This window comes from Gossypium arboreum, chromosome 11, assembly GCF_025698485.1.
Source record: "Gossypium arboreum isolate Shixiya-1 chromosome 11, ASM2569848v2, whole genome shotgun sequence".
Lineage (NCBI taxonomy): Eukaryota > Viridiplantae > Streptophyta > Magnoliopsida > Malvales > Malvaceae > Gossypium > Gossypium arboreum.
In genome coordinates this window covers 10,750,758-10,775,807 of record NC_069080.1, presented here as the reverse complement: position 1 = coordinate 10,775,807, position 25,050 = coordinate 10,750,758, and the positions used below count along the sequence as shown (strand labels likewise).

Below are 25,050 nucleotides of genomic sequence, written 5' to 3'. Positions count from 1 at the left end.
TATGATTAATTGTAAAGAAATAAAGTTAGTCTCGATTTAGGGACTAAATTGGAATTTAAGTAAATATTGAGTAAAAATTTAAAATATTAAATGTGAGATTGAATTGTGTTGTATTGATGAATTTTAATTATTTTAATTTCGTAGCTAACATTGTACCAGAACCCTTGACTAAAAAGGGAAAAGATAAAGTCGACGAGTAATAGCTCGAAATTTCCGGTTTGTATTTCTATAATCTGAATTTAGTTTTTAATTGTTATAATTCAATTTAATGTATATGGTAAGTGTTAATGTGAGAATTATTGTGTTTTGCAATTGAAATGGATTGATTTAGTATGTGATGAATTTATTAATTTTATATTGATTGAATTGATATATATATATATATATATATTCAATATATATTGATTATTTGAATTGAATTGAATATTGGTTGTATTTGAAAAGTGAAATTAAACCCTATTAATTGTATCGGGCTGAGTCAGATATAGATAGCATGCCATAATTGAAATGGATTGATTTAGTATGTGATGAATTTATTAAATTTATATTGATTGAATTGATATATATCTTGAATATATCTTGATTATTTGAATTGAATTGAATATTGGTTCTATTTGAAAAGTGAAATTAAACTCTATTAACTGTATCGGACTGAGTCGGATATAGATGGCATGCAATAAGATTGGAAGATTTCAGTGATTTCTTCGACTTCAAGTCGATGAGACACTGAGTGGCAATTTATTATTTCAGATATATTCAGTAAGGCACTGGGTGCCAATTTACTTCGGTTTAGCTGATGAGACACTGGGTGTCAAATTATTACTTCGAATTATCCGATAAGGCATTGGGTGCTAAACTAGTGTGTTTGGTTAGATTCGTGTATCCGTCCGAGTCCGAGTCGTGTTAATAGAGGTAATTAATTGAAATTGCATTATGATTGATGTTAGATGATATTGTATGTGAAATGAAAATGAGACAATGAATTGAAATATGGATTGAGACACATGAATTATGTATTCATGAATTGGATAATGAATGAACAAAATTATTGTTTAAATGATATGTGTATTATATTGTGAAAAGTTATTTATATAGCAAACATGAGAATTGAGATATTGTGAAACAAATGAAATATGATGATAATACTCTAGAATAACGTATTTTTATGTATTAATCATGTGTTTATTCTGGGCTTGTGTAATGGCTTAAATTCAAGGTTATCGGAACAATAGTTTCGAAATCATAGATCCGATTTAAAGAGAAATTTATTTCAATATTTTTGCTTGAAAATTTATATGATAGGAAAATCGTATAAAAATATTGATAGGAAAATTTTATCGATTTAGTGATTAGTTAGAAAAAGAAATTATTGAAGAAATTGGGTAAAATAAGGTATTGGGACCTCTATCTCGTAAAACCTAGTCGCAATAATTTTATAAATATTTATGAAATGTTATTAATGTGGTATTAAAATTTCGTTAGGAAATTTTAATGTTTGGGTAGTCAATTAAATGAAAAGGACTAAATTATAATAGGTGTAAAAGTTGCTAGAGTGATTAAATAACTTAAGAGTCTAATGAGAAAGGATTTAAAAGGAAATTAGACCCAAAAGTTATTTGGGCTGGACGGCAAGGGTATGAAATCAGCAGAAAAATTGATAAATTAAGGGTAAAATTGGAATATTGCAAAATTAACTAAATTAAACTAGGACTAAATAGGAAATATCTAGATTTCTCTTCATTTCTCTTCAATTCCAGCAGCTAAAAATGCCATAGGATGGTTCTCTAAGCTGGTATTTCATAATTTTTGCACCAAGTGAGTTAATCCTTGCCTTTTTCTTGTAATTTTTGTGTTTCTAAGACTTTTACAACTAGGTCCTACTATTAAATTCATTAGTTTTTGATTTCATGGATGAAATTGAAAGTCACCATGGTTGAGTGATGTAATTTTATGATGAAATAGAATGAAATTAAAGCTTTAATTTGTTTATGAGATGATTTTATTAGGCAATTTCAATGGAAATTGATTTTTAGGACCTAATTGTGAAAATGTTTGGAATTAAAGTCTATTGCTGCAATTATGATTCCTAAAGGTTGTAAACTAGTTTAAGGTGATAGAATAAAATGTTAATTGAGAAAAATCAGCTCAATTGAGAGGCTAATTGAGTAGGGACGAAATTATCATTTATTAAAAGCTTAGGGGAAAAATGGTAATAAACAGCTTGCACTAAAACAGTTTGGACAGCAGCAGTAGACTAACTTTGAAAAATCACCAAAAATTGTAGGAATCGAATTAGAAGATGAAAAAAATATGGAATTAAAGCTTATTGAGTCTAGTTTCTCATAGAAGAAATATTGTAAGCAATAGATTTGTAAATTTTGAGATATAATGAATTTTGTGAGACAAGGTCAGAATGAATTCGGGTTCCCCTGTTCTGAATTTGAAAAATTATAAAAAATTGAATAAAAATAATTAGGGACTTAAATTTATATGTCTTTAATAGAAACAAACGAGAACATCATTTGAATTCTGTATAAAGAGATAATTTATTTTTAGTGAAGAAGGGTCGAATCATTGACAATGTAACAAGGGTAACTTTGAAGAATAAAATGTACTGATTGGCTAAACCAAAAATTATGAAAATTTTATGGTAAAAATATATATGAGTCTAGTTTCAGGAAAATTAACGGATCTTAATTTTTAGTTCCGTAGCTCAAGTTATAAATAATTTAGTGACTATGACTCAAGTAGACAGCTTTGAATGAACTATAAATAATAGTTGAATTATAGAGAATGTTGCATATGAACATGAAATGTATTAAATTGATAATTAAATTTATTTATTTAGATCCGAAGATTCAAATCTGAAGCTAGATCGAGGAAAGGAAAAAGTTCGGGATTAGTAGATTTTACTTGTTTACAAACAAGTATCAAGGTAAGTTCGTGTAACTTGAATTATATTCGAAATGCTTGAGATTGTATGTTATTGATGTGAATATGATTTGAGTGTTCATTGTATGAAAATTAATGAAACATTGATATATTTGATAAAATGGGAAGAAATCCGGTTGAATGAAAGGAAAATTCGATGGATCTCTCGAAAAGGAATTGACGGTAAAAGGATCTAGCCCGGACGGGTGATCCTATCTTGATATAGCCCTCCGAAGAATATGTGTAAAATGGATTTAGCCGGACGGTAATCCGAATTAGGGTCTGAATTTAGCTTTGGATGGTAATTTAGATCCAAGCTCATTAGAGTAATTGTCGTTGCAGGGATTTAGCTTGGACTGGCAATCCCGACAATACTCTATGAGTTTATATTGCGGGACTTAGCTCGATGGTAATCCCGCCGCAAGGTTGAGGTTCATGAGTGTGCTCTCTGAAATGGAAATGTGCGCACATGAATATGAATTGACAAACCCGGAATTGTACACTAAAAGTGTACCTTTGAAAATCCATCGAAAATTCCAAGAAATTCAACGGGATAAATATGAAAAAATAACAAGGAAATGGAAATCATGGTATTGACGAGCTCATCAATCATAGCATATATTATTGGTACATGGAAATTATTGTACTAACTTGAATGTTGAGTTTGTGCATATTAGGGTAATAATGCATTGAATGGATATATGGATGTTTATTGTATTGTATTGAAAATATTAGGTAAGTATAATTCTTGTTACATGAGCTTACTAAGCACAAAGTGCTTACCCGCTTCCTTTTTCCTGTTTTGTAGTGTTAAGAGCTCGGAGGTCGGATTTGGTGGAGACACATCACATCGTCAACCTCGGGATTTCGGTATATAAAGAAACTTTATTTTTGAAATCAATGGCATGTATAAGATAACAAAGTAAATGTTAACGTGAAATGAATGTAAAGTTAGCCATTAGTATGGTTAACAAACCTGGTTATAGATATGTGATGACGTTATCTTATATAAATGCATGAATCTATCATGAAAATATGTTGAATTGATTTGGTTGATGTGGATTGGTCTCGATTTAATATTACAGGAATGTTAGATATTTATAAAAGGGCTATATTGAATATAAAAAAAATTAATTAAGTAAACTCCGAATGCCTCGTACCCTATTCCGGCAATGAATACGGGTAGGGGTATTACAGCTTGATCCTACTAATTTGAGCTATTTATGTCTTTTTATCGATTAGGGACTGATTTGGAGGCAAAAGCAAAATTAAGAGACAAAAATGCGAATTTGGAGACACAATGGGCTGATATGCGACGCAGGAAAAAGATTGTGCCAAAAGTGCAAGCATAGAAGACACAAAGACTAAAAACGCAAAAAGAAGAGATTTTATTTTATAAGACTCCATCTTATTAGGATAATTAATATTAAGATAATTATTAGGATTATTTAATTTTAGGATTTTATTTTAATTATCTTTAATTATCTTTAATTAATTGTATTTATCTTTTTAGAATTTAAGTTAAATTAGACTATCTCCCTAGCACTATAAATAGGGGGCGAAGTGACTCTATTAGGTGTTCATCTTTTTCTGTAAACACTCTCCCCTTGAAAGTCTAGGCTTTTGTTTCTTTATATTTTCTTTCAATAAAATTCCCTTTTTCATTTTTATATTTATTTTCTTTTCCACTATTATCATGAACCACTAAAACCTATCTAGCCGAAAGTTGTCAATATTCCCTAAAAAGAGTTCTTGAGGCCTAGAATCCGTACTTAGCCTTCTCGCCAAGTATTCATCGTTTCTCCGCACTACGGGCTGACGCTTCCGTCCATGGCCCTTAAGAAGTAAGCTTTTCAGCATAAAGGCGGCTGCTTTGTATGTGTTGGAAAGATTGCATAGTCGGTTCATTAACTTACTGCGTCAGAGGTTGGCGAGCCAAAGAGACAAAATAGCGTGGGATTTGCCATTGAGAATTGTTGATCTAGCATAGATTACTGGCTAGAGTCAGGTTCCCTAAAAATCGTAAGTCTAATCTTTGGAGCTGGTGTTCGTAGGCGTCCTCTTCCACTATATCTGGCTTACTTGAGTTGAGAAGGGTCATTTAAAAGCCAATGATCAAACCCAAGGCTGAATGAGACAACTGGAGGCTGGAATCTACCAATAAGAATTTCTTTTCCTTTAACTCTCTTTATTATTTTTATTATTTTCGTAATCACAATTTTAGTCAACTTTAGATTCTGTTTTTCATTCTTTTCCAAATCAAATTTTTAATTCTGTTATTTTTATTTTTTTCTGCCACGCAGGTTTTCTTAGGCACGATTCTGCCCAGGATTTCGAGAAACAAGCATTTGTATAATTCGATCCCTAAGGATTCGACCTTACTTCCCCTTTATTGTTCTTTTTCATTATTTTATAGGGAATAGGATATTTTTGGTGCTCTCAATGACGCATCATGTGATATGGTTATTAAAATATTTAGATTGTATATTTGTGATTTCATTTTTTTTATATTCGGATTATAGAAATACCACCGAGTTTTACTCAGCGTACAGTTTTGTTTTCCGTGCGCAAGTTAGGTACTAAATTCTGATCACTGATTCAGCATTCAACAACGGTCTTGGACTCAAACGTGGTGATGTTTTAACTTTTTGTGTCAGCATATACCTAGGTGTCTAAATAATAATAATTTTGTGGTTTGATTGTAAAGTAAATGAGATTATAAGTTTAATTTTGGTTGGTTATATACATATAATATATGTTTATGTTTGAGGTCATATTATGGCATATTTTAAGTTAATGCTAAAATGAACATGATTTAGGTAAAATAGATTAAATTTGGCATGTTTACAAGTTGGATTTGAATGATGTTCTATTGATATGTTTTATTGATATAATTGTAGTTCTATGAGAGTACATTGGTTAGACAGTTAGAATGATTGTTATGACATGTTTTGGATGCGTTTGATTGTGTTTTAAAATTATATCTGTTTGATCGGTAATGCTCCGAAATCTTATTTCGGCGATGGATTTGAGTTAGGGGTGTTACACTAACTAAAAAGGGATACACCCAACACCATGTCAACTGTTCCTTGAAATGACTATTACAATCCCCTGATGATTTTCTAAACGTGTTCCAGTTGCGTAAGTTTCTGTTTTCATGGTGCAAACTATCTTTTATCACTTAAAAAGTGATAATAATATATAAGATATAATTAAAGCAGAATAGGATGACACTAACATGTACAAGTACTCAGTAGCAGAACCTTTCTTTGTTAGACTAACAGTTAATATAGAGAGAGGATAGAATTGTATGTTAAGGGTTATGAAAACTGATTGCAGGAATGTATATTTACAAATAATTGTCAAATAAATTTATACTTTTTACTGAAGTTTGCCTGAGAGTTGGCTAGAAATTCAAGTAGAAGCATGTTATCTCCTTTGATAGTTTAGTTTAGCTATACCATATGCAAAAACAGATGCAAAGACAAGTGGAAAAGTAAGAAGTACAATGGCGATTATGGGTAAATCTTGATATTTATAGCCATACTGACTGTCCAAAAAGGCGTTGAGTGCTTTTTTCTCTCCAAATGCTACAATTTCTTCCTCTATATCTCCATATTGTGAAGTGAGGAGACCTTTCAGGGACCACGAACTTGGGGAAATCCAGTAGCCCCAAACCCACCATTTAGGAAATTTCTGCAAGGAAGTAGTAACAGATATGTGTTGCTTAATATATCTATACAAATAAGTGGTACTATTGATGGTTGCTATAATGCGAATAAAGCATCAATTCAGTTGGTGAAGTATTTAAGCATTTTATCGAGAATTGTAAAAATTGCGAATTGAAATTGGTTTTCTGTCAGCAAGACAGGATAGAATTGGCTTACCGGTCCTGGCATGAGGTACCCCGAGAATAAGCTTAACAAAGTGTAAAAGAGGCTTGCATATATTGTAGCTACTTGGTAAGTTGGAGTCAAAGAAACCAACATCATGCCTAAATATTTGTAATAGAGCAGCGTACAAAATACGGTGTAGAAGTACCAAAATACTTTGTAAGCGGATCCATAGAAGTTTACAGCTGGATAAGTGATTGTCAGGAATAATACTGCTTCAAGAAAGATATAAGGAATCTCAATAATCACCTGCAATTATGGAGGAGCAAATTTATACCAAGACATGCGACCTTCAAAGGTGTCATAATACTTGTAAATGCTTAGAAGGCATTCTTTAAAATTTTTGACCTGTGCAACTGAATATGCCCATGAAGAGTACATTCTGGCAAACCTTTCACGGTAGACTATTGTACGCTGAGTAGATATGAATGGAAGAACAGATGAACAATTACTTGTTCCAGTGAATATGATGAAAACATATGTTGATCCGATTATGTTGAAAAAGTCCTGCTCATCATGTCTTCAGAAAGGGGAATAGGATGTCAGCATGTCACACAGTTCGTATATAACCTAATATACTCCAAGCAACTATTTTTTGTGGTTTTTACTCCAAGTTTTCAATAGATGCAATTCTATATTGAATTTAAAGTCTTTTCTCTTTCCACCAAGTAACTTCCGTAACTATGTGCTAGGAATTTAATGCATTCATGTGGAAAATGAAGTGTCAGGGTATGCTAGTGAGTCATGACACAATCCCATTCCTTAAATTTTTGCTAATTTGCTGATTTTTATTTTGAATGTCCTGACTACCTTCTCTTGCTCTCGCCTCCTCTATCTTCTTTAAATTTTAGCAAGAGGAGACAAAGTTTTTATTACTAATATCATTTCCTTGTCTCTTTAGCATTCTATTTATCTCCTTAACGGAAGACAATACACATATGACCATTTGAATGTAAACGTAGTTACGTTTGTTAGAATGCTTGAGAGTATTAGACTAGCAAAATAATAAAATAAAATTTCATTAAATGGTTCCTTTAACTTTCAATTTTTTTTTTTTGTGGGGGTGGGGGGGTTGGAAGGGCTTGTGCCAATGATCGACTTAGTTAACTCTATGGCATATATCTTGCTAATAATAATAGTAGCAGCAGTAGTAGTAGTAACAAAGAAGGGAGAAAAAAGAACTAGAAAGCAGCTTACAGGTTCTGTCCTTTCTGCCAGAGTAAGGCTCCATAAAACGAAGAAGATGAAATTGTAAAAGCCAAGCGTGCCAAGTTGTATTTGGGACTTCTCCAATAGGACAAGTGTTGTTTCCAGAGGCATGCTTTTAATTGCTCGCATCCATTTTGCGGAAAGGGTGTAGAAAACTGTAGTTTCTCCGAACCCTGTGCTGGAAGGCTTTGGCTTTTAACTATTTCTTTGTTTCTCCTACAGAGAAGGAACATTATATACCTTGGTATGATAATTAAAAGTTAGGCATGCAAAACCTTATTTGATAAAAGCTTTGTTCAATTACTTTGTGGCGGGGGGAAGTGGTCTAAGAAAGCAAAGAGGGTGCATGCTTAAACACTTAACTGAATGTGTAAGTTCTATGAAGAACTAAATGGGGATGGTTCAGTGATTTGTTGAAAACTAAAAAAATTGTTTGATTCAAATGTTGTTTAGTGTTTATGGCTCCTCGAACTAAAATCAAAAGAAAAACTGCAAAATACCCAAACGTGACATCTTTCAAAACTTACCCTTTTAGTGATGAAACCATGACAACCTTTTTTTTTTCCTTTGAGAAATATGAATCCATGAAAACTTTGTAGTTTTTTAACACATTTATGATAATGACTTACTTGTAGAGATGGGATTCTTTGTAGATAAGGGCAAAGTCTATTCCAAGTTGAGCCTCCACAGAAGGACTAGTGACTTCTAACATCCATGTTGCTGGGTTATGGTTTTCTTTAATTTTTGGTACTCCAGATATACCCTGCCAGAAGGGTGTAAAAATGTTATCACGATAATTGGATGAGTTAAAAAGAGAGCCACCATAGAAGGGCCATGTATTTTATTTAGGGTGCTATTCCTTTACTGAAATACCATTTTCAAGTCAAATATAGGGAGTAAGGTCCTAGCTAGAAAGGATGTAGACAAGTAATGCAAAATAAACTTAGTGATATTGAGTTTTAGGATTACCTCAAAGTATTTGATAAGCCTACTAGAATGCTGACCCAGTTCTCCGGAATATACCATTTGTCCTCCTCTTTTCATCAAAATAAGCTGTAAGGATATGTACACGTTATGCAAAAAAATAAAATAAAATAAAAGCTTGGCACCTAATATCCAATTAACTTTTGGTGAGGATTTTTCCTTTAATACAAACCAAGGGATATTTGAGGTTATGACGAGGAGCTAAAGATTTAAGAAGTAATACATACTAGCTTCTATTTGCTCTTTGGTGTTTCATGTCTGCTGCCTGATTAAGTTACATCTAATTACATGTACATGTAATTTAAAACGTGGAAGAGAAAAAACCAGAATAGTTCTCTTGAAATGCTGTGTTTATATTTTATTACAGGAAACAATTACCATTTATGTGAGTCTGCCAGTTAATTACCTCATCAAATGCTTCGAATATGTCAATACTTGGCTGATGGATGGTGCATACAATTGTCCTCTTTGTGTTAACAATATTCTTCACAACTCGCATGACAATTGCAGCTGCTCTGGCATCTAAACCCGAAGTTGGCTCATCCATAAATATTATGGATGGATTAGAAACAAGTTCTACTGCTATGGTTAGCCGTTTACGCTGCTCTGGTGATATTCCACTTGCATGCGGGATGCCAACTAAAGCATCTTTGATTTCATCCAACTCAATCATTTGAAGAACCTCTGCTACAAATTCCTATTGGATAGGTAAGTGAGTTAAACACTTTAGTCATGTTATTCATAATTATGATATAATCTTAGCATGTATAAAAAGTCTTAGGTACAATTTAAGCCAATGTCACACCTATCTAGGTGATGGTTTGCTACTTATTTTTCAATTTTTTACACTCTTTTTTCTCTACATAAGGTATATTCAGTTTTTCCAGTTCCACGCAAAAGTATAAGAGCACTGCTGCAACTGATCCTTTCTAGATATAGAGGTCATGTGGCAAGGATAGGTCTGAATTTTGGATCTTTGCCTAGCGACTGCAAGCTGTTTAATTGAGCATTGTAAACTTGAATAAGGTTTGAACATTTCTTACCAATCTTTGATGCTTATTAATCTCAGTTGGTAGACGCAACCAAGCTGAGTACATCACTGATTCCTCTACTGTAATCATTGGAGAATGGATGTCAGTTTGTTCACAGTAAGCTGATATTCTAGCATATGTTTCTTGGACTTTGGGGTACCCTCCAATTCTTATCTCTCCTTCAATATAACCGCCAGTTTTTCTTCCTGAAAGGACATCCATTAGTGTTGTTTTCCCAGCTCCACTAACACCCATTAAAGCTGTGAGAATTCCTGGTCTAAATGCACCGGTAATATCTTGAAGTAGCTGTAGTCTTTTTTGTGGACACACTTGCTCTCTCAGTTTCTGGAAATACATAGAAGACATTAAAAAATATTTTATTTATTTCTGAAAAATGTGGGCTTGAGTAGTTACCTTAGGAGTATCAACAAAGTATTGCACATCCTCGAACGATATCGATATGGGCTTAAATGGTAAAACCATACCTGTAGTAAAAAGACGTGATTGTAGTATTTTGGCATGCCAATCTATATTATATGTTTACTTTATATGACCTCCAGTAAATGCTCTATCATATAAAGTAGTACTACATGAACAACAAGAGCTTCTCACCCTTAACTTTTGTTTCAGCTGGAGCTTTTAGAGAGTCGGCATTAGGCAGTTCATTTTCCTCAGTTGTATCACTCAAATCCTCTTTTGCCTTTAGGTAAGAAAATCTTTCATGAGAAATAATAGCCCGAGAACTCCCTGGAGCTGCAACAACATATACAGGTTAGTACTTTAAAGATTTTATTCACCTCAATTTTCCTTTTTCTATCATTATTTCTTGTACATGCTTGCTAATGTTCAACTTACGCTTTAAAAGGCTCAAAGCGAAGGTGAATCCAATGTTAAAAATAATCCAAAATCCTATCAATGCTGCTACTGATATCCAGTAATAGTAGCCACTGAAGTTTAACCCACGTTTTTCTAATACTTGCTGTCCTAAGGTGGCATTTGAAGATGAAACCTGCAAGTGAACAATGGCCAGCAAACATGAGAGTCAGAGTAGATATGCTGATCTGCACTTGATCAACAAAATATAAAATGTTTTCCCTTCACCTGTTGCCACCTCGGTGCTAGAAACTCATTTACTGCGATACCTATTTCAGAATATGCAAGTGGTGAAAGCCAAAAGCCCCATTTGAGCCAAGAAGGTAGTAAAGCTGCAGGGAAGGTTTGGATGGTTAATATAATTTCTTTACATCTTTCTAATCTCCTCAGATAAGTAATGAATGGCCTTACGCTGTGGAATTATGAAGCCACTGAATAAAAATATCACCATTATTGTAAAAAGACCAAAATTTGCTGCAAAAGGTGGATCTCTAATAACTGAAGCAATGAAACGGAATAGTGATATTGCCATTTGATGAATAAGGAAAAGGAGGAAGAGTTGGCGGAAGAACCTGAAAATAATACTCAGCTTAGAAGATGATAACATTTGTTAGATATTTATCTATGATAATCTGAGTTAACATAATAAACCTTTCCGGTTCAGGACTGTAACCAATCACATAGTATGTTAGAGCTGTCCACAAAAAAGCATCTATAAATGAAAATGGAATCTTTAGAATAGCAGCTGGAATGGAATAAGCCCATGCTGGATATAAGTAGCAATCTCTTTGCTTATATAATACTGAAAGTCGGGAAACAGTTAATGCCAACTCAGCAACTCCGGTCGTCATAAGTCTTATGAGAGCATAAAACAAGGAACCCAGGTAATAGCTTGCATGGACAAGGTCAAGCTTCATCCGAGTGCGAATAAAGATGGTCATCGTTATCAGTGCAATAACTACAAGCTGCGTGTAGGAAGCATCCAAGGCTTGTTAGTGGGTAAGATGGGTTGCCAATGTTTGATATTATAAATTTATGCTTATTATGATTGTTATTACCTGTGATGTTTTAGAGACATAAACAAATGAGTTTCTCTTAATGAGAAGCCACTCTCTTGCCATACATGTTTTGAGTAATTCCCATTTTCCCAATGAATATAAGTTGAATGACAAGGCACTTTTATGACACTCACATTTATGGAAAGGTGTGCACAGTTCTTCATTTAGCTTCTGGACTGTGTGAAACTTCTTGAATGCAACTGTGAAGTTGTCCACAGAAACAAAACTATGAGGTTGGTCTTTACGATACCAGTACTGTGCTTGGTCCTTTTCAGAAAGCACCTAAAATTAATTTATTTAAAATATCAGTTAAAGGAAAATATCATAGACCTACAAAGTAGATTAAAGATACATATAGGAAACTATCATAGACGTACAAAGTAGATTAAAGATACATACTTCTTGGAGGAAGTCAGCAACCCCTTTGCGTTCGGGGCACCTAAAACCGCAATGTTCAAAGAACTCTTGAACATAATTGCGTGGTCCCTGGTATACAATCTTTCCTTCTTCCATTAGAATAATATCGTCAAAGAGATCAAAAGTCTCTGGTGGTGGTTGAAGAAGCGATACTAGAATTGTTGCCTCTGTTATGTGGGTTAGCTGCTGTAGACAGGTAACTATTTGGAAGATAGTGGAGCTGTCTAAGCCAGTTGATATTTCATCCATAAAGAGAGCTTTAGTTGGACCAATTATCATTTCCCCTATCAAAAAAGAACATAGAAAATCTATTAGATTGACATGATGTTGTACTGTTCAAGGAGTTATGCTGATCAGGGTTTCAGCAAGGTCCCTTGCTATTTGCAAGGGCTTTATGCCTTATGGGACATTGATCTCGGTTCCCTATAACTTTAAAACTTTAATTGGAAGGTGATAGATCTGCACAACCTGTTGTCAGCCTTCTCTTTTCACCACCTGAGATTCCTCTGTTCATTGCATCTCCCACTATAGTATCAGCACAAATGTCCAGTCCAAGAATCTGAAAGGAATGAATGATTGTGGAACTGTTAGAGAAGACTACGGATGTATAAAACTGTTAGAGAAGAATACGAGTTTCATTTTATACATTCTTTTCTTTTTAGAGAATTACCTTCAATATATAGTCTGTCTGGAGAGTTCCTTTTAGTCCTTCAATAGAGATTGCCTGTTAACACAAATTATAGTCAGAGGTGGCTCCAAAGGCAATACTATCCAGCCCCTTCTAACTGCTGACATGATCACTGATACTTGCAATTTACCTTCATGTATGTGTCTATATCTGGTTCCGGGACAATGCCAGATTGCTTCTCCCTTCTACTGATTTCTTTTAACATACCTTTATTCATAGACAATATTTAAGATCAGTTTACCGTTGTGAAGGTTTGATTGTTAGTACAAGATGCAAAGTAATGTATACCTGCTCGGCCTCCAATGCCCTGGCAACGAGCTGAGAAGTCAAGTGTTTCTCTTACAGTCATTTCAGAAATGTGTAGGTCATATTGACTTATGTAAGCTGATGTATTCTGAGGCACAAACTCTGTGAACTTGTAACCATTGTAGGATATTTCCCCTGTGACCTGAAATAAAAGTATTCCTCAAGACTGATTGTTGTCAAATCCACAAACTTTTCGTTAATTTTGAACTTATTAGATACTACATGTCATTTGGTTGTAGTTTTGGAATCAGTCATTAAAACTTTGTATTCTATTTCCAGTGTCAGTTTATGCAGATTATTCACATTGCTAATTCAAGAGGGATTTGATGGGAAAATAGAAAACCTTGAGAGATGGATTAAGCTTCCCTGAAAGCGCCCGTAACAAAGTGGTCTTTCCGCAGCCCGGAGGGCCAAGCAATAGAGTCATCCTGCATAAAAAAGTGAGTTTACGACAGCTTATCAATTACTTGTTTGGTATAGCTGTTGTCTAAAAAAGAAATAGCCTAAACTCATAGATCATTCACAGATGACATGAATATGAACCTCGAGGGCTTGATGATGCCACTGATATCCTTGAGAACTTTTATCTTGTACGATTGAGACTTGCATCTTCTAACTGTTGTTAAAGCCTGTTCAACATCTTAAATTTCTCCCATTAGAGTATTTGAATATATATATACACTTTCAGGAAGTGAAAAGAATATATATATCCAAATTTTAGTAAAGAAGAGGACACTTCAGGAAGGTCAAGCCAATATGTTACTATTCTAAGTGTTAAGAAAGGGAAGTGTTTCAGTCAGAAGCAGATGATTCCAGTCATTTAATTGCCTATTTTTAGATATTATATTTAGTAAGATATATAACAAGTAGCGGGACATATTGCAAAGATCTGGGGAATAAAACTTACAGAGAATACACTGGTGATGGTGTTCCAAAGTGTGGGAATGGGCTTTCCTTGAACTACTTCACAATCTGCTTCCACTGACAAATTCTGGAATCTCACCTCAAGAGTTGGAAATTCCAGCCCCACTCTAAGCACAAATGTCCCTTTCAGTTGCAAGTCATGTATCTATAAAATAATTTAGCTTTTGATTGACTTTTTAGTTATTCTTAAATCAATTTCAAGTAGATGTTGGAAGACAAAGCATTGGTTAGAAGGTTTTGCTTCTGTCAGCATTTGATTAAATATATGTTTTACTTTTTAAGTTAAAAAATATTGATTTTTTATTTATTTATAATTTTCTACTGATGCGAAACTCCTCTTGTCTTTTAGCAGTTATTGAAAGAAGGATGGAAGCGCAAGGCATCATCCCCTAGCTTTCTGTTGAATGCAGGTTTTCATACGTGAATAGTAACAACTGCTTCAAAACAAAAAGAAAGACATATGGATTCTTGCCTGTCTATTCTTTCTTTCAGTTTCTTCAACAGTCGGAGATTATCGTCCTCAATTTTGGTAATGAGTTTCTCGATGAAAACGCGGCGTTCCAATGCTCCAAGCTCTGTAACATCGATCACTTTCCTCTTCCTGTCAACTTTGATATCCTCTTCTTCTTTGGTAGTATCATTTAAAAGCTTGTGATCAAACAATGAGGTTCTTAAGCGCTTGAAACTGGGCAGTCTCTGAATTGCAGCCCACTGCAACTCCATCTCGTCGTCATTATTTTGTCTGAAGGAGGACACAGCGAGGTCCGAGGTAGTACTCCTGAAGCTTGAAGATAAGTGGCGAAAAGATGACCCGAGGTTTCTCCCTGTCTCAGCCAGCTCTTCCATCATGTCATGCTTCCCTAGTTCATGCCCCATCTTTCTTTTCCGCTGAAGAGACTTTTTTCAAGGAGCTGGATGCTTGAGAAATAAGAACCGTATAGTTTGTGCATGCTTCCATTGAGCCTAGTATATATTTTAGTTTGGAGAGAACTAGACTCCTTTCATTATTCATTATATTATTTACATGAACCATAAAAATTAATTTTTATTTTATTTTATTTTGTATATAGAGCTTTCGATTGTAATATTATTTAATTATCAGTATTAATAATTATAATAGTATCAACTAGTCTAATAAATATAAAAATATTAGAGGCATTAAAATAATTTTTAATCTTTTTAAAATATGTAGTTTAATTATTTTATCAATTTAAAAATCATTAAATTTTTTCTCCAAGCCATTTGTTTTTATCTTTTGGTCTGAGCTAGTTATCGCACGATTTTTTCCGCCTCCCACCAACTCTTTCTTCGTTTATTCTTCTCATTTATTCCACATGTCTTATCTCTTTTTCAATTTGTAGATCTATTTTGTGAATATCTTTGTTGTTTTCACAAGTTATGTTTGTAGTTTTTTTGGAAATTAGTGGGTGACTCTTCATCAGTTTCTTAATTTGTTTCTGTTTTGAGAATATTTCAGAATAATAAATGTTTCATGAGTCGATTTAGACTCGTGTTGTATTAAGTTTTATATTTTTTATTTGTTTTTTCATTATTTAATAAGTCTTCAATTTTAGAAGTTTTTGTTTGTTCTTGTAGCACGGTTTTTAGTCTTGCTTATACATGTAATCTTAGTTTTACAAGTGATTTTAGGGATAGATTTGTTGTCGTCCTCAATAGTTTGGTGAATGCTCGATTCTTTTGTTGATTTTTGCTCTCCGCTTTAGACTATCTGGGACTGATTTTATTATCGTGTTAAGTGCTTACAATCACTCCAGATATATCGTGCTTGAGTTGTGACAAAGCCAATTGTCAACGTGTCAGAATGTTGTATTGATGCTTAGGCTAAAAGCCTTTACTTTGTTGATAGAGTTTGTCCTTCTCCATCTACGACGAGTGTTTATTATTTTTTTCTTAAATTGTATGGTTCCATTCATTAAATGAATTAATAAATTTACCTTTAAAAAATAATTAAAAATTTAAAATTAGAGTTACTACTATATTAATCTGTTTAAATTTAAGATTGAAACCTAAAACATTGAATATTTTATAAATTAAAATGCAAGTTTAAATATTTCAAAATTTAAAAGTATAGTTACGATATTATATTATGCTATATTTTGTTTATGTCTTCAAATATAAAAGCTATTTTATTTTTTTTTAATTAGCTTATGTATTTTTACAATTATAATTACAAAATTAACTGTTATGTTGTCGCATCATTTAATATTACTTTGTATAATATTTTATGTTAATAATGATTTTTAAAAGATTTAATTGTAAACCATATTACCATAATTTAAACTTAACGTAAATGATTATGTTTTTAAAGGATAAAATTTCCTATAATTTATATTAACATATAAAGTAAAGTTTTAAAATTATATATAAATTTTCCACATATGTCCGTTTTATTTTTAAAAATAATTTTAAAGTTTAGAATTTAATAACTTAATTATAAGTTAATATATTATATTCTAATTAAATGGTTTAAGGGTGTAAAAGCCCTCAAACTTTTTTAAAAAAAGTAATTAAGTCTCTGTTCTTTTCACTCAATTAGGTATTTGAACTGACAAATTGCATCAAAAAGGCTATTTAACCGTTAACTTTAATGGTTAGCCATTAAAACTAACCACCCCTAATTTTTTTTTCAGTTAAAGCCACCACATGTCTTAACCACGGCGTGACATGTGGAAAAAATGATAAAAATAAAAAGCTATAAAATTATTAATTTTAATAAAAATATAAGAAATATTTAATTTTATTAAAAATTAGAAACAGATTATAAAAATCGTAAAAATTATAAAATATATAGAAATATAAAATATATAATTTTATAAAGTCATAAAAATTAAAACAAAAATAATTATTTAAATATTTTTTAAAAAAAATTAGTTGCTAAAAGGTCCAAAACTATAATGGTTTTAAATACATCATTTAAAATTAAAATATAAATAAGTAATGAAATAAAATTTCTCTAAAGTGAATTTCTTTATTTTAATATTTGGGATAATGGAAAGAAATATTCTTTTACTTTAATAAATTTGTCAATATGGTATCTGTAGTTTTAATTTGTCCGATTTGGTACTTATACTTTTGTTTCGTCTAACCTTTTAATATGATATTTGGAGCCCATCTACTTGAAGTCTTAGTGACCCAGTGAAACACTCCAGTAAAACTAAAGTTACAAGGGTTAGGGTTAATCTTAAAGGAATAAGATTGTATAGAGTTTAAATCCTTTAGGACTTTTGACCGCCCCCTTAACATGTGTGCATCGAGGCTGAGAATCAACACTAAAACAAACAATCTAAGTGTGGTGTGCTGCAAGTGTGACAAGTTAGTTGTAATATTTGTAGTGTTTCAATGGAATACCTACGTATTCCAAGGATTGAACCAAAGAAAGTTCTGAGACTAAGTGATTTCTAAAAAATTGGCATGCAATCAAAGAGTCTAGCTAATTACTCACTAAGTTTTATATTACGACAAGTCATGGTTAAGATTAATTGAGCTAATTAACTATCTAATGCTAAAAATGACTAAATTGTAAAAATTGACAAACTTACGGAATTAACAAATCAATGACAAACAATGGTTGGTTGATTTCCATGTGGCTAGTTAATCTTTGAATTAATGAACTAAATCACTTAAACTCCTAAATTGTCTCAATTTTACCTCTTGATCTCGATTTTACCAAGTTAGAAAAATTAGTCATGTTTATCTCTCGACCTTACCCAACTAACCCGAGACTATCAAACTGGTGGCCAATAAGATTTCCTCTTGGTCTCACTTATCTTAATTTTCCCTTAAGGGCAACCTAAGTTTTGAAGTCTATTCGATTTAGTCTAGTTTGTTACCATTTAGTCCCTGTACCAAAAATTAACTAGCCAACATTTTCATCAACCAACCACATTAAATTTAGCTACTCATGCTCATTTCCAAACAAGCAATCATCCAACACGTAAGTAACATATTCATCAAAGTCAAGCATAAGAAAAAAATGAGAAAAACTTTTGCCTTTCTTGAAAGAGCTTAAAGTAAACAACAATGGCAATAATGGTGGTGAAGGAAAAAACACATAAGATAAGATTTTTACCAGATAAATTAAAACAAAGTTGAGCTATATTAAGTCTATAGATTGAACTGAAAGTACAAAGAGTTGGAAGCACCAAATGCCTAAAAAACACTAAGCTACAGTAACTTATAACTAACTAACTAAAGCACTAAAGAAACAAAAAAAAAAACACTAAACCTTAGAAAGCTAGAAGAAGATCACAACAAAAATTAAGCTAAAAAGATGCTCTAGCAATAAGAATGAAGGTACCTCATTTTTAATCCAACCAAAAGTGGCTTAAAATATCAGAATACAGACCTAAAAAATGTGACCAAAATGCCCCTGATTGTCTACTTTTGATTGGTTTTGAGGTTGGACAAAGACTATCCCTGTAGTAATCTTTTGTCTCCACTCAATAGTGGTATCGCAATACCCAGGCTTTGGTATCATGATACCTACATCAATCTTGCAATGGGGGGTCCTGATGTGTCTCGGTATCGTGATACCCATCCTTGGTATCGTGATACCCATCCTTGGTATCGTGATATCATTAAAGCTGGCCTCAATTCTTTTCATTTCAACACTATCAGGGGTATTACGACTTTCATGCTTCGATATCGAGATATCCCCTTCTTAAGTGGTATTTTCTTCACATTCAGGTCATTATTGACTCCCTACAATACTTAATCAACTCGTTAAGTTCGCTATGACATATTTGACCAACTCAGGTATCAAAAATAACATAAAACTAATAAAAATGATTTATTAACGATAAAACTAAAACTTAGCAAAAACATATAAAAGACACCTAAATTGCTAGAGAACAAGCTCTTTAAGTATAGTGAAGAGCATAATTTGACGTATTAAATTACGACACATCAACTCTTAATTTTAGATAGGTTCTAATCTCAACTGTCGATATAATTCAATTTGTACCGTTGGTTTTGGGGGAGCTCAACTATAAATAGAAACTTTTCCTCTCATTTGTATTCATCCCATTGATAGTTAAAGAATATATTTGAGAGCATTTACTCAAACTTTTGGTGTTCATTTTTTTCTTGCGGATTTTCAACTCTCTTGTTGCTTTTTTCATTTTGAGTTGGTTTTGCTATATTTTTAGGAGCCTTAGAGAATTTTCAGGAGAATTCTCATATTTCGAGAGTTAGGTTGACTTAGGCAAATTCGGAGCAAAGAAATTGCCTAAAGCCACATTGTTCTTGAGACTAAAGTTCTAGCCCCATGACATATTCATATGCTTAAATTTCATTTACTTATAGTTGAATCTATTTTTTTTATTTTTATCATATGTGTTATTATTAACTAGTTTCAAACCATACATTCCATTACATATTATATGCTATTTTGAAACACAATTCTATATTCTAAATCTTGTTGGAACATTTTTAAATATTTATAGTGTTCCAATAACTATAAATGAATGGGTGTAATTAATCAAATGATTATATTGTTTGATTTTTTGAAAAGAATTATAACTATTTAAATAATTTTATTTGAATAGTTATAATTAAATGAATAATTATGTGTTTATTTTAAAGACATTATTATTCGAAAGACATCTATTGATGAAGATGTCTCTATGAAGAGACATGAAAATTCCTATAAATAGGAATGAGATTTCATTTGAAAATCATACCATCAAATTCTAATATTCTTTCTTTCTTTCCTTTATTTTCTAATATTATTAGATTATTCTATAAAATATTACTGCAGAAATCCTTTATAGAAATTGAGTTTCTTGTCATACAATTGCTCAGTGTGTAGTAGGCTATTCTCGTCAGTGCAAAACGCAAATAGTCATTGGCTTCATTGTATCCTCGAGGTTAATTTGCTTGGAACTCGTTTGCACACCGAAGATAGGTGAGGGCGAATATAACCTTAAAAGATAGTGGCTTGATACACGCCTTGGAGCCTTGTCCTATTTCTTCTTCTGTTCGAGTTCCGTTCGTGTGTTCAAGATTTTCCTCACTGAAGATTTGTACTAACAAATACATGGTTTCCACTCACATACATGTGTGATAGAGTTTTTGGTATTAATAATGCAATTGATTGAATTAGTGTCACAAGTTAACTCAACACCAACTCAAGATTGATGACAACACCATGATAAACAATTTAATCCATTTTTTCATTTAAATAACATGCATATTTCATTTGTTATTATTAATTAATTTTAAACCATACAATTCATTATTTATTGTATGTTATTTTAAAATACATATTTATGTTCTAAATTTGTGATTTCCACACGATACGTGTGTGATAGGATTTCTAGTTTTATATAATATATCCGATGAGTTAATACCACAAATTAATCGGTTAAGTTGGAAAATAAATAAAACTACCTCTTTTTACACTGTTAGGAGGATTTTTATTATAAAACCTATAAAATGACTAAGTAAAAATAAATTTTAAACTTAAATAATCATAATTTTATCATATTAACTAAAAATTTTTACATAGATATTTTTATAAATATATTTTAAATATTTTTTCACAATTGGGGTCCGTAATAATCCAATCCAATATTAGTTTAACTCTTTCTATTTTATTTTTAATCAAGCAAGTAGGTATATTTATATAAACTAATAAATTATTTAATATGGGTAAACTACATCAATTGTTCTTGAACTTTATAAAATTATATTTCAGTCACCTAATTTTTCAAACTTATGTAATAGCCATTAAAATTATCGGCTTGTTATATTTTTGCCACTCATCTGTTATCTTCTGTTAAAATGATGACGTAGTATGTTAATTTAAAGGGCCGATAGCCAATTTGTTCCCTAGTGTATAAATAAAACATTAATTTCATATTTTTAAATATTTTCTTAATATTTTTTATTTTTTAAATCTTAAAAATAAATTAAAATTGTTAAAAATATAAAATGTATTATGAAAATGATAAATTATTATTGCAAAATTTAAATAAGAATTTATATTAATATTAAATAAAATTAATAAAACCCTCCCCTCTCCCTCTCCCTCTCCCTCTCCCTCTCCCTCCATCTTTTCCCCTTTCCTCAAAACTTTCCTCCATTTTCTTAGAGATTTCAAAATGTTCAAAAATAATACTAATAGTCCTCAATGCTAAGCAAGTCCAAAAACTGTACGATTACTACACTATAGGAGAAGATGGAAAGGGAGGGAGGAGAGGGAGAGACGGTAGGGAAGAGGGAGGAGGAGGGAGATGGTGGGGGAGAGGTGAGGGACAAGAGTGGGGAAAAGTTTTTTTTTTTTTAATTTTGTAATAATAATATAGTTGTTTTGTTTAAGATAAGATAATTTTTATAATACATTTTATATTTTTAAAAATTTAATTTAATTTTAAAATTTTAAAAACTTTTTAGAATAATTATTAAGAAAATATTTAAAAATATCAAAATAATATTTTATTTATATTTCAGTGACTAAATTGATTATTAGCCCTTTAAATTAATGTCACATCATCATTTTAATGGGAGATAATAAATGAGGGCAAAAATTTAACAACTCGATAATATTAATTACTATTACATAAGTTTTAAAAGTTGGGTGATCAAAATATAATTTTATATAAAGTTTAAAGGCAATTGGTGTACTCAGGCTCCTAAAATAAAAATTTTTCCGTTTAAACCTTTTATAGTTTATAAAATTTTAAATTAATAATAATAAAATTACACTTTGACTTCTCAAAAATAATAAAATTTAATTTTAATTCTTTAAAATTATAAAGATATAAACTATTAAAATGATGAAATTAAATTTTTATTATCGTAAAAATATACAATTTAATTTCAACCCCAACAAATTTTTCTAACTGACTGAATGTACCATGCATAATTTAATTAAATTATAAATTTTTGACATCCAAGGAATTAAATTTTTAAAATCTTTTACATGATGTAATATGATGTTTCTCTAATTAAGCAATAATATATATATTTGGATATTGAAAAACCACAAAATTAACTAATACGAAGTCAAGTTTAAGAAATGGAAATTTTAAAATTGAAATAGCAGTGTATATAGAAACACCTTTTAACCTTAATCAGATCTGTTTATGAGTCCAGTGATTTACTCAGTCTAGATTTGGACAATAAATTGTATTTATTATATAGTTTTTAAATATTTAAATTTTATTACAAAATCTATAATATTATTATAAATATATATTTTATTATTTTTTAAATAGTAGAATAAGTTTGTTTGGCCCAACTGGTCTTAGGTCTAAATTTCTTTTTAAAATTGGCCCGTGGTTTGGTCTGACTTTGCCATGAACGCATCCAATCTTAGCCTCTCTTTCTCACCATTCATGGTTTTGCCTTAAAACCCCATTTTCTATCATAGGTAAGGTATAGGTATGCTTGTCGTTTATTTCCTGTTTTTACTTTTTATAGCTTTATTTATTTATTGGAGTGTGGGTGTGAAAGTGAAAGCAGTCGTCATTGTTGTGTGTGAATTATGGGTACATGTCAACTTTGTACAACATGGATGATGGTGAAATTATAGTTTTGTGTCGCCATTTGTATATTTGACCATTATTTGGTTTGCAGTGAATAATGTAGGATAGGGTGATTAAAGGGGTTGATTAGGATGTTACAATAAACTAAGCTTTCGTGAAAAGAGAGAAGATGATCTCTACTCCAACAAAATATGATTAATTTCTAATGCTACTGTAGCTAATCAAATGAGAAATAATAATAATAATAATAAATGATAGATTTTGAATTAGGAATTCAACATGGGAGGGTGTGGATGCATCCTAAGTTTTAACCAATAAACCTGCATACAGCAATCATCAAAGTTTTTATGAATGATAAAATGCTAGCTGTAGTCTAAAATGTGTTGCACAGTGGACCACGCATGAGTGAATGTGCAAAGCTTAAAATTTAGTAGCCCAATCATGATTATATCTAATTATGAAATTTACCTCCCTATTTTATAAAAAGTTGAGAAATTATTTTAATTTATAAGGTGAATATGTTTAAGTTGAGTTGGATTTTTTGTCTCGTTCATGTTTGATTCGGTTTTCGATTATTTCATATTAATTTTGAATTTTAAATTTTAGATTTATTTTGACAAAATAAATATTGTCTTGTGACTTTTCAACATTATTTGATAAAGTTTAAAAAATTCATAAATATTTATCAAAAAGTTAATTTTTCAAGTAAAAAGAAGAAGCAATAACTCTTATATAATTTTATTTAAAATAAATGTATAAATATATTTTAGTTATTTTAAAATTTTAAATGTAGAATATTTATTTTTACATTACAAAAATATAAATTAAATAAAAATAAAATTTAATCTAATTCAAGTAATCATAATTTTTAACTTGTATTTCATAAACTATCCAAACACCTTAATTCAAATTGATTTTCAATTTGTACTTTACAAATATTGTTTAGTTCATCTAGCTATTGATAAACACATAAACTCGAACAATTGTTTATTTATTTATTTATTTATTAATTTAATACATGTAAATTGTTCAACTAATTTTTTATGTTAATTTCTTACATAAATTATTGAATGTTTATTTGTGGTTAGGAATTTAATGATAATGTTAGAAGTGTAAATTTCACTTTGAGAATTTAATTGAATTCCTGAAATGGCTGTTTTAGTTAATTGAATAATATAAATGCAATTCATGGATTTAGTTAATCATAAATTGCTAAATTTAAATTTCTATATTTGTTTAAGGATATCATGAGACGTATAAGCATGGCTGCTTTACAAACTTTGGAAGATTATCGTAAGCCAAAATAACTATTTCATATTTTGTCATTATGTCCAAACCAATCAACTTTTAATTAATCTAGACTACACCCGGTCTTTCAATAAATAAGCGGTAATCCGATCTCCTTGTATTTCACGGGATATAAAATCGAAAGTTGGCTTGCTTTTTTGAAACAAGTTTTTGAAATAACTTTTGTTTGATAATCGATTTAATCTTCAACAATTGAAAGTATTATTCTCGTGTTAGGGTTTTGTGAAAAATAAAATAAAATAAAAAATACACAGATTTTTACGTGAAAATCCTTTCGAGAAAAACCACGGGTAGAGGAGAAGAAAATTCACTATGTCGAATTCGGATAATTACAAGAGGAATAGACTATGTATATTTATAAGCTTGTAAAGCCATATTCTAGTAAGACTGAAACACTTTATTTTAATCAATATCAAATAGATAGAATTTAATAAGGTTTAAAAAACCTTATCCTAAAATAAAATAAAAGAAGTGTAATTCTATATGGATTCTTCTTTTATTTTATTTTACCACTGTATTTTATTTAAATAAGGATTCGGGTCACTTAATTCTAATAGGTTTTATTTTCGATTTCCACAGAGAGCTGCGTGTGATTTATTGGACAAAATGCACGTTAGCGAACAAAATTTTTTTATATATATAATAAAATAAATTGAATAATTTATATTTAAATTATCGAATATGAAAAACCAATAAATAACATAACAAAAACCAGAAATCAAAAAGAAGAAACAAGTTTTACTAGATGTTGAGATTTGTTTTACACAGTTTCCTTAAAATAGATTCGGCCGCTCCTACAGTACTTGGAGAAATGTTGGTCGAATGTCTCCTAACATAGAATAACACGATGATCAAAGCAGTAGCACCTCTGTAGTGATCAACAAACAAACATTGCCTTTTTCTATCACTGAAATGTTG

At 31.1% G+C, this 25,050-nt stretch overlaps 1 protein-coding gene across 3 annotated transcripts; it reads right to left on the bottom strand.

The window, feature by feature from the left end:
• Positions 1-6,287: 6,287 nt before the first annotated feature.
• Positions 6,288-15,292, bottom strand: LOC108472825 (pleiotropic drug resistance protein 3-like). Of its 3 annotated transcripts, none has more exons than XM_017774383.2 (24): positions 14,787-15,292; positions 14,298-14,421; positions 13,934-14,019; positions 13,734-13,818; positions 13,373-13,532; positions 13,215-13,291; positions 13,067-13,120; positions 12,865-12,955; positions 12,379-12,680; positions 11,980-12,261; positions 11,573-11,886; positions 11,333-11,493; positions 11,150-11,253; positions 10,904-11,057; positions 10,661-10,801; positions 10,463-10,533; positions 10,061-10,393; positions 9,424-9,714; positions 9,003-9,086; positions 8,663-8,796; positions 8,022-8,249; positions 7,173-7,344; positions 6,819-7,073; positions 6,288-6,627 (listed from the first exon to the last, which is right to left on the bottom strand). In XM_017774383.2, the coding sequence occupies exons 1-24, from the start codon at positions 15,188-15,190 to the stop codon at positions 6,361-6,363; spliced, it is 4,374 nt and encodes a 1,457-aa protein (XP_017629872.2). In that variant the 5' UTR covers positions 15,191-15,292; the 3' UTR covers positions 6,288-6,360. The 3 variants fall into 3 exon arrangements, with proteins under 3 accessions (XP_017629872.2, XP_017629873.2, XP_052877846.1); XM_017774384.2 differs by having other exon boundaries at positions 10,463-10,575; positions 10,733-10,801; XM_053021886.1 differs by lacking the exons at positions 10,463-10,533; positions 10,661-10,801; positions 13,067-13,120 and having other exon boundaries at positions 10,061-10,344; positions 14,307-14,421.
• Between the last annotated feature and the right edge of the window lie 9,758 nt (positions 15,293-25,050).

What these genes read in the sequence shown, in the direction of transcription:
- LOC108472825 (XM_017774383.2), bottom strand. Translation starts at nt 15,190, where the DNA reads ATGGGGCATGAACTAGGGAAGCATGACATGATGGAAGAGCTGGCTGAG. An exon ending in TTGCTGACTTCCTCCAAGAA is followed by an intron (nt 12,262 to 12,378) that starts GTATGTATCTTT and finishes AATTAATTTTAG; the next exon opens with GTGCTTTCTGAAAAGGACCA. An exon ending in CGCTTTGAGCCTTTTAAAGC is followed by an intron (nt 10,802 to 10,903) that starts GTAAGTTGAACA and finishes ATGTTGTTGCAG; the next exon opens with CTCCAGGGAGTTCTCGGGCT.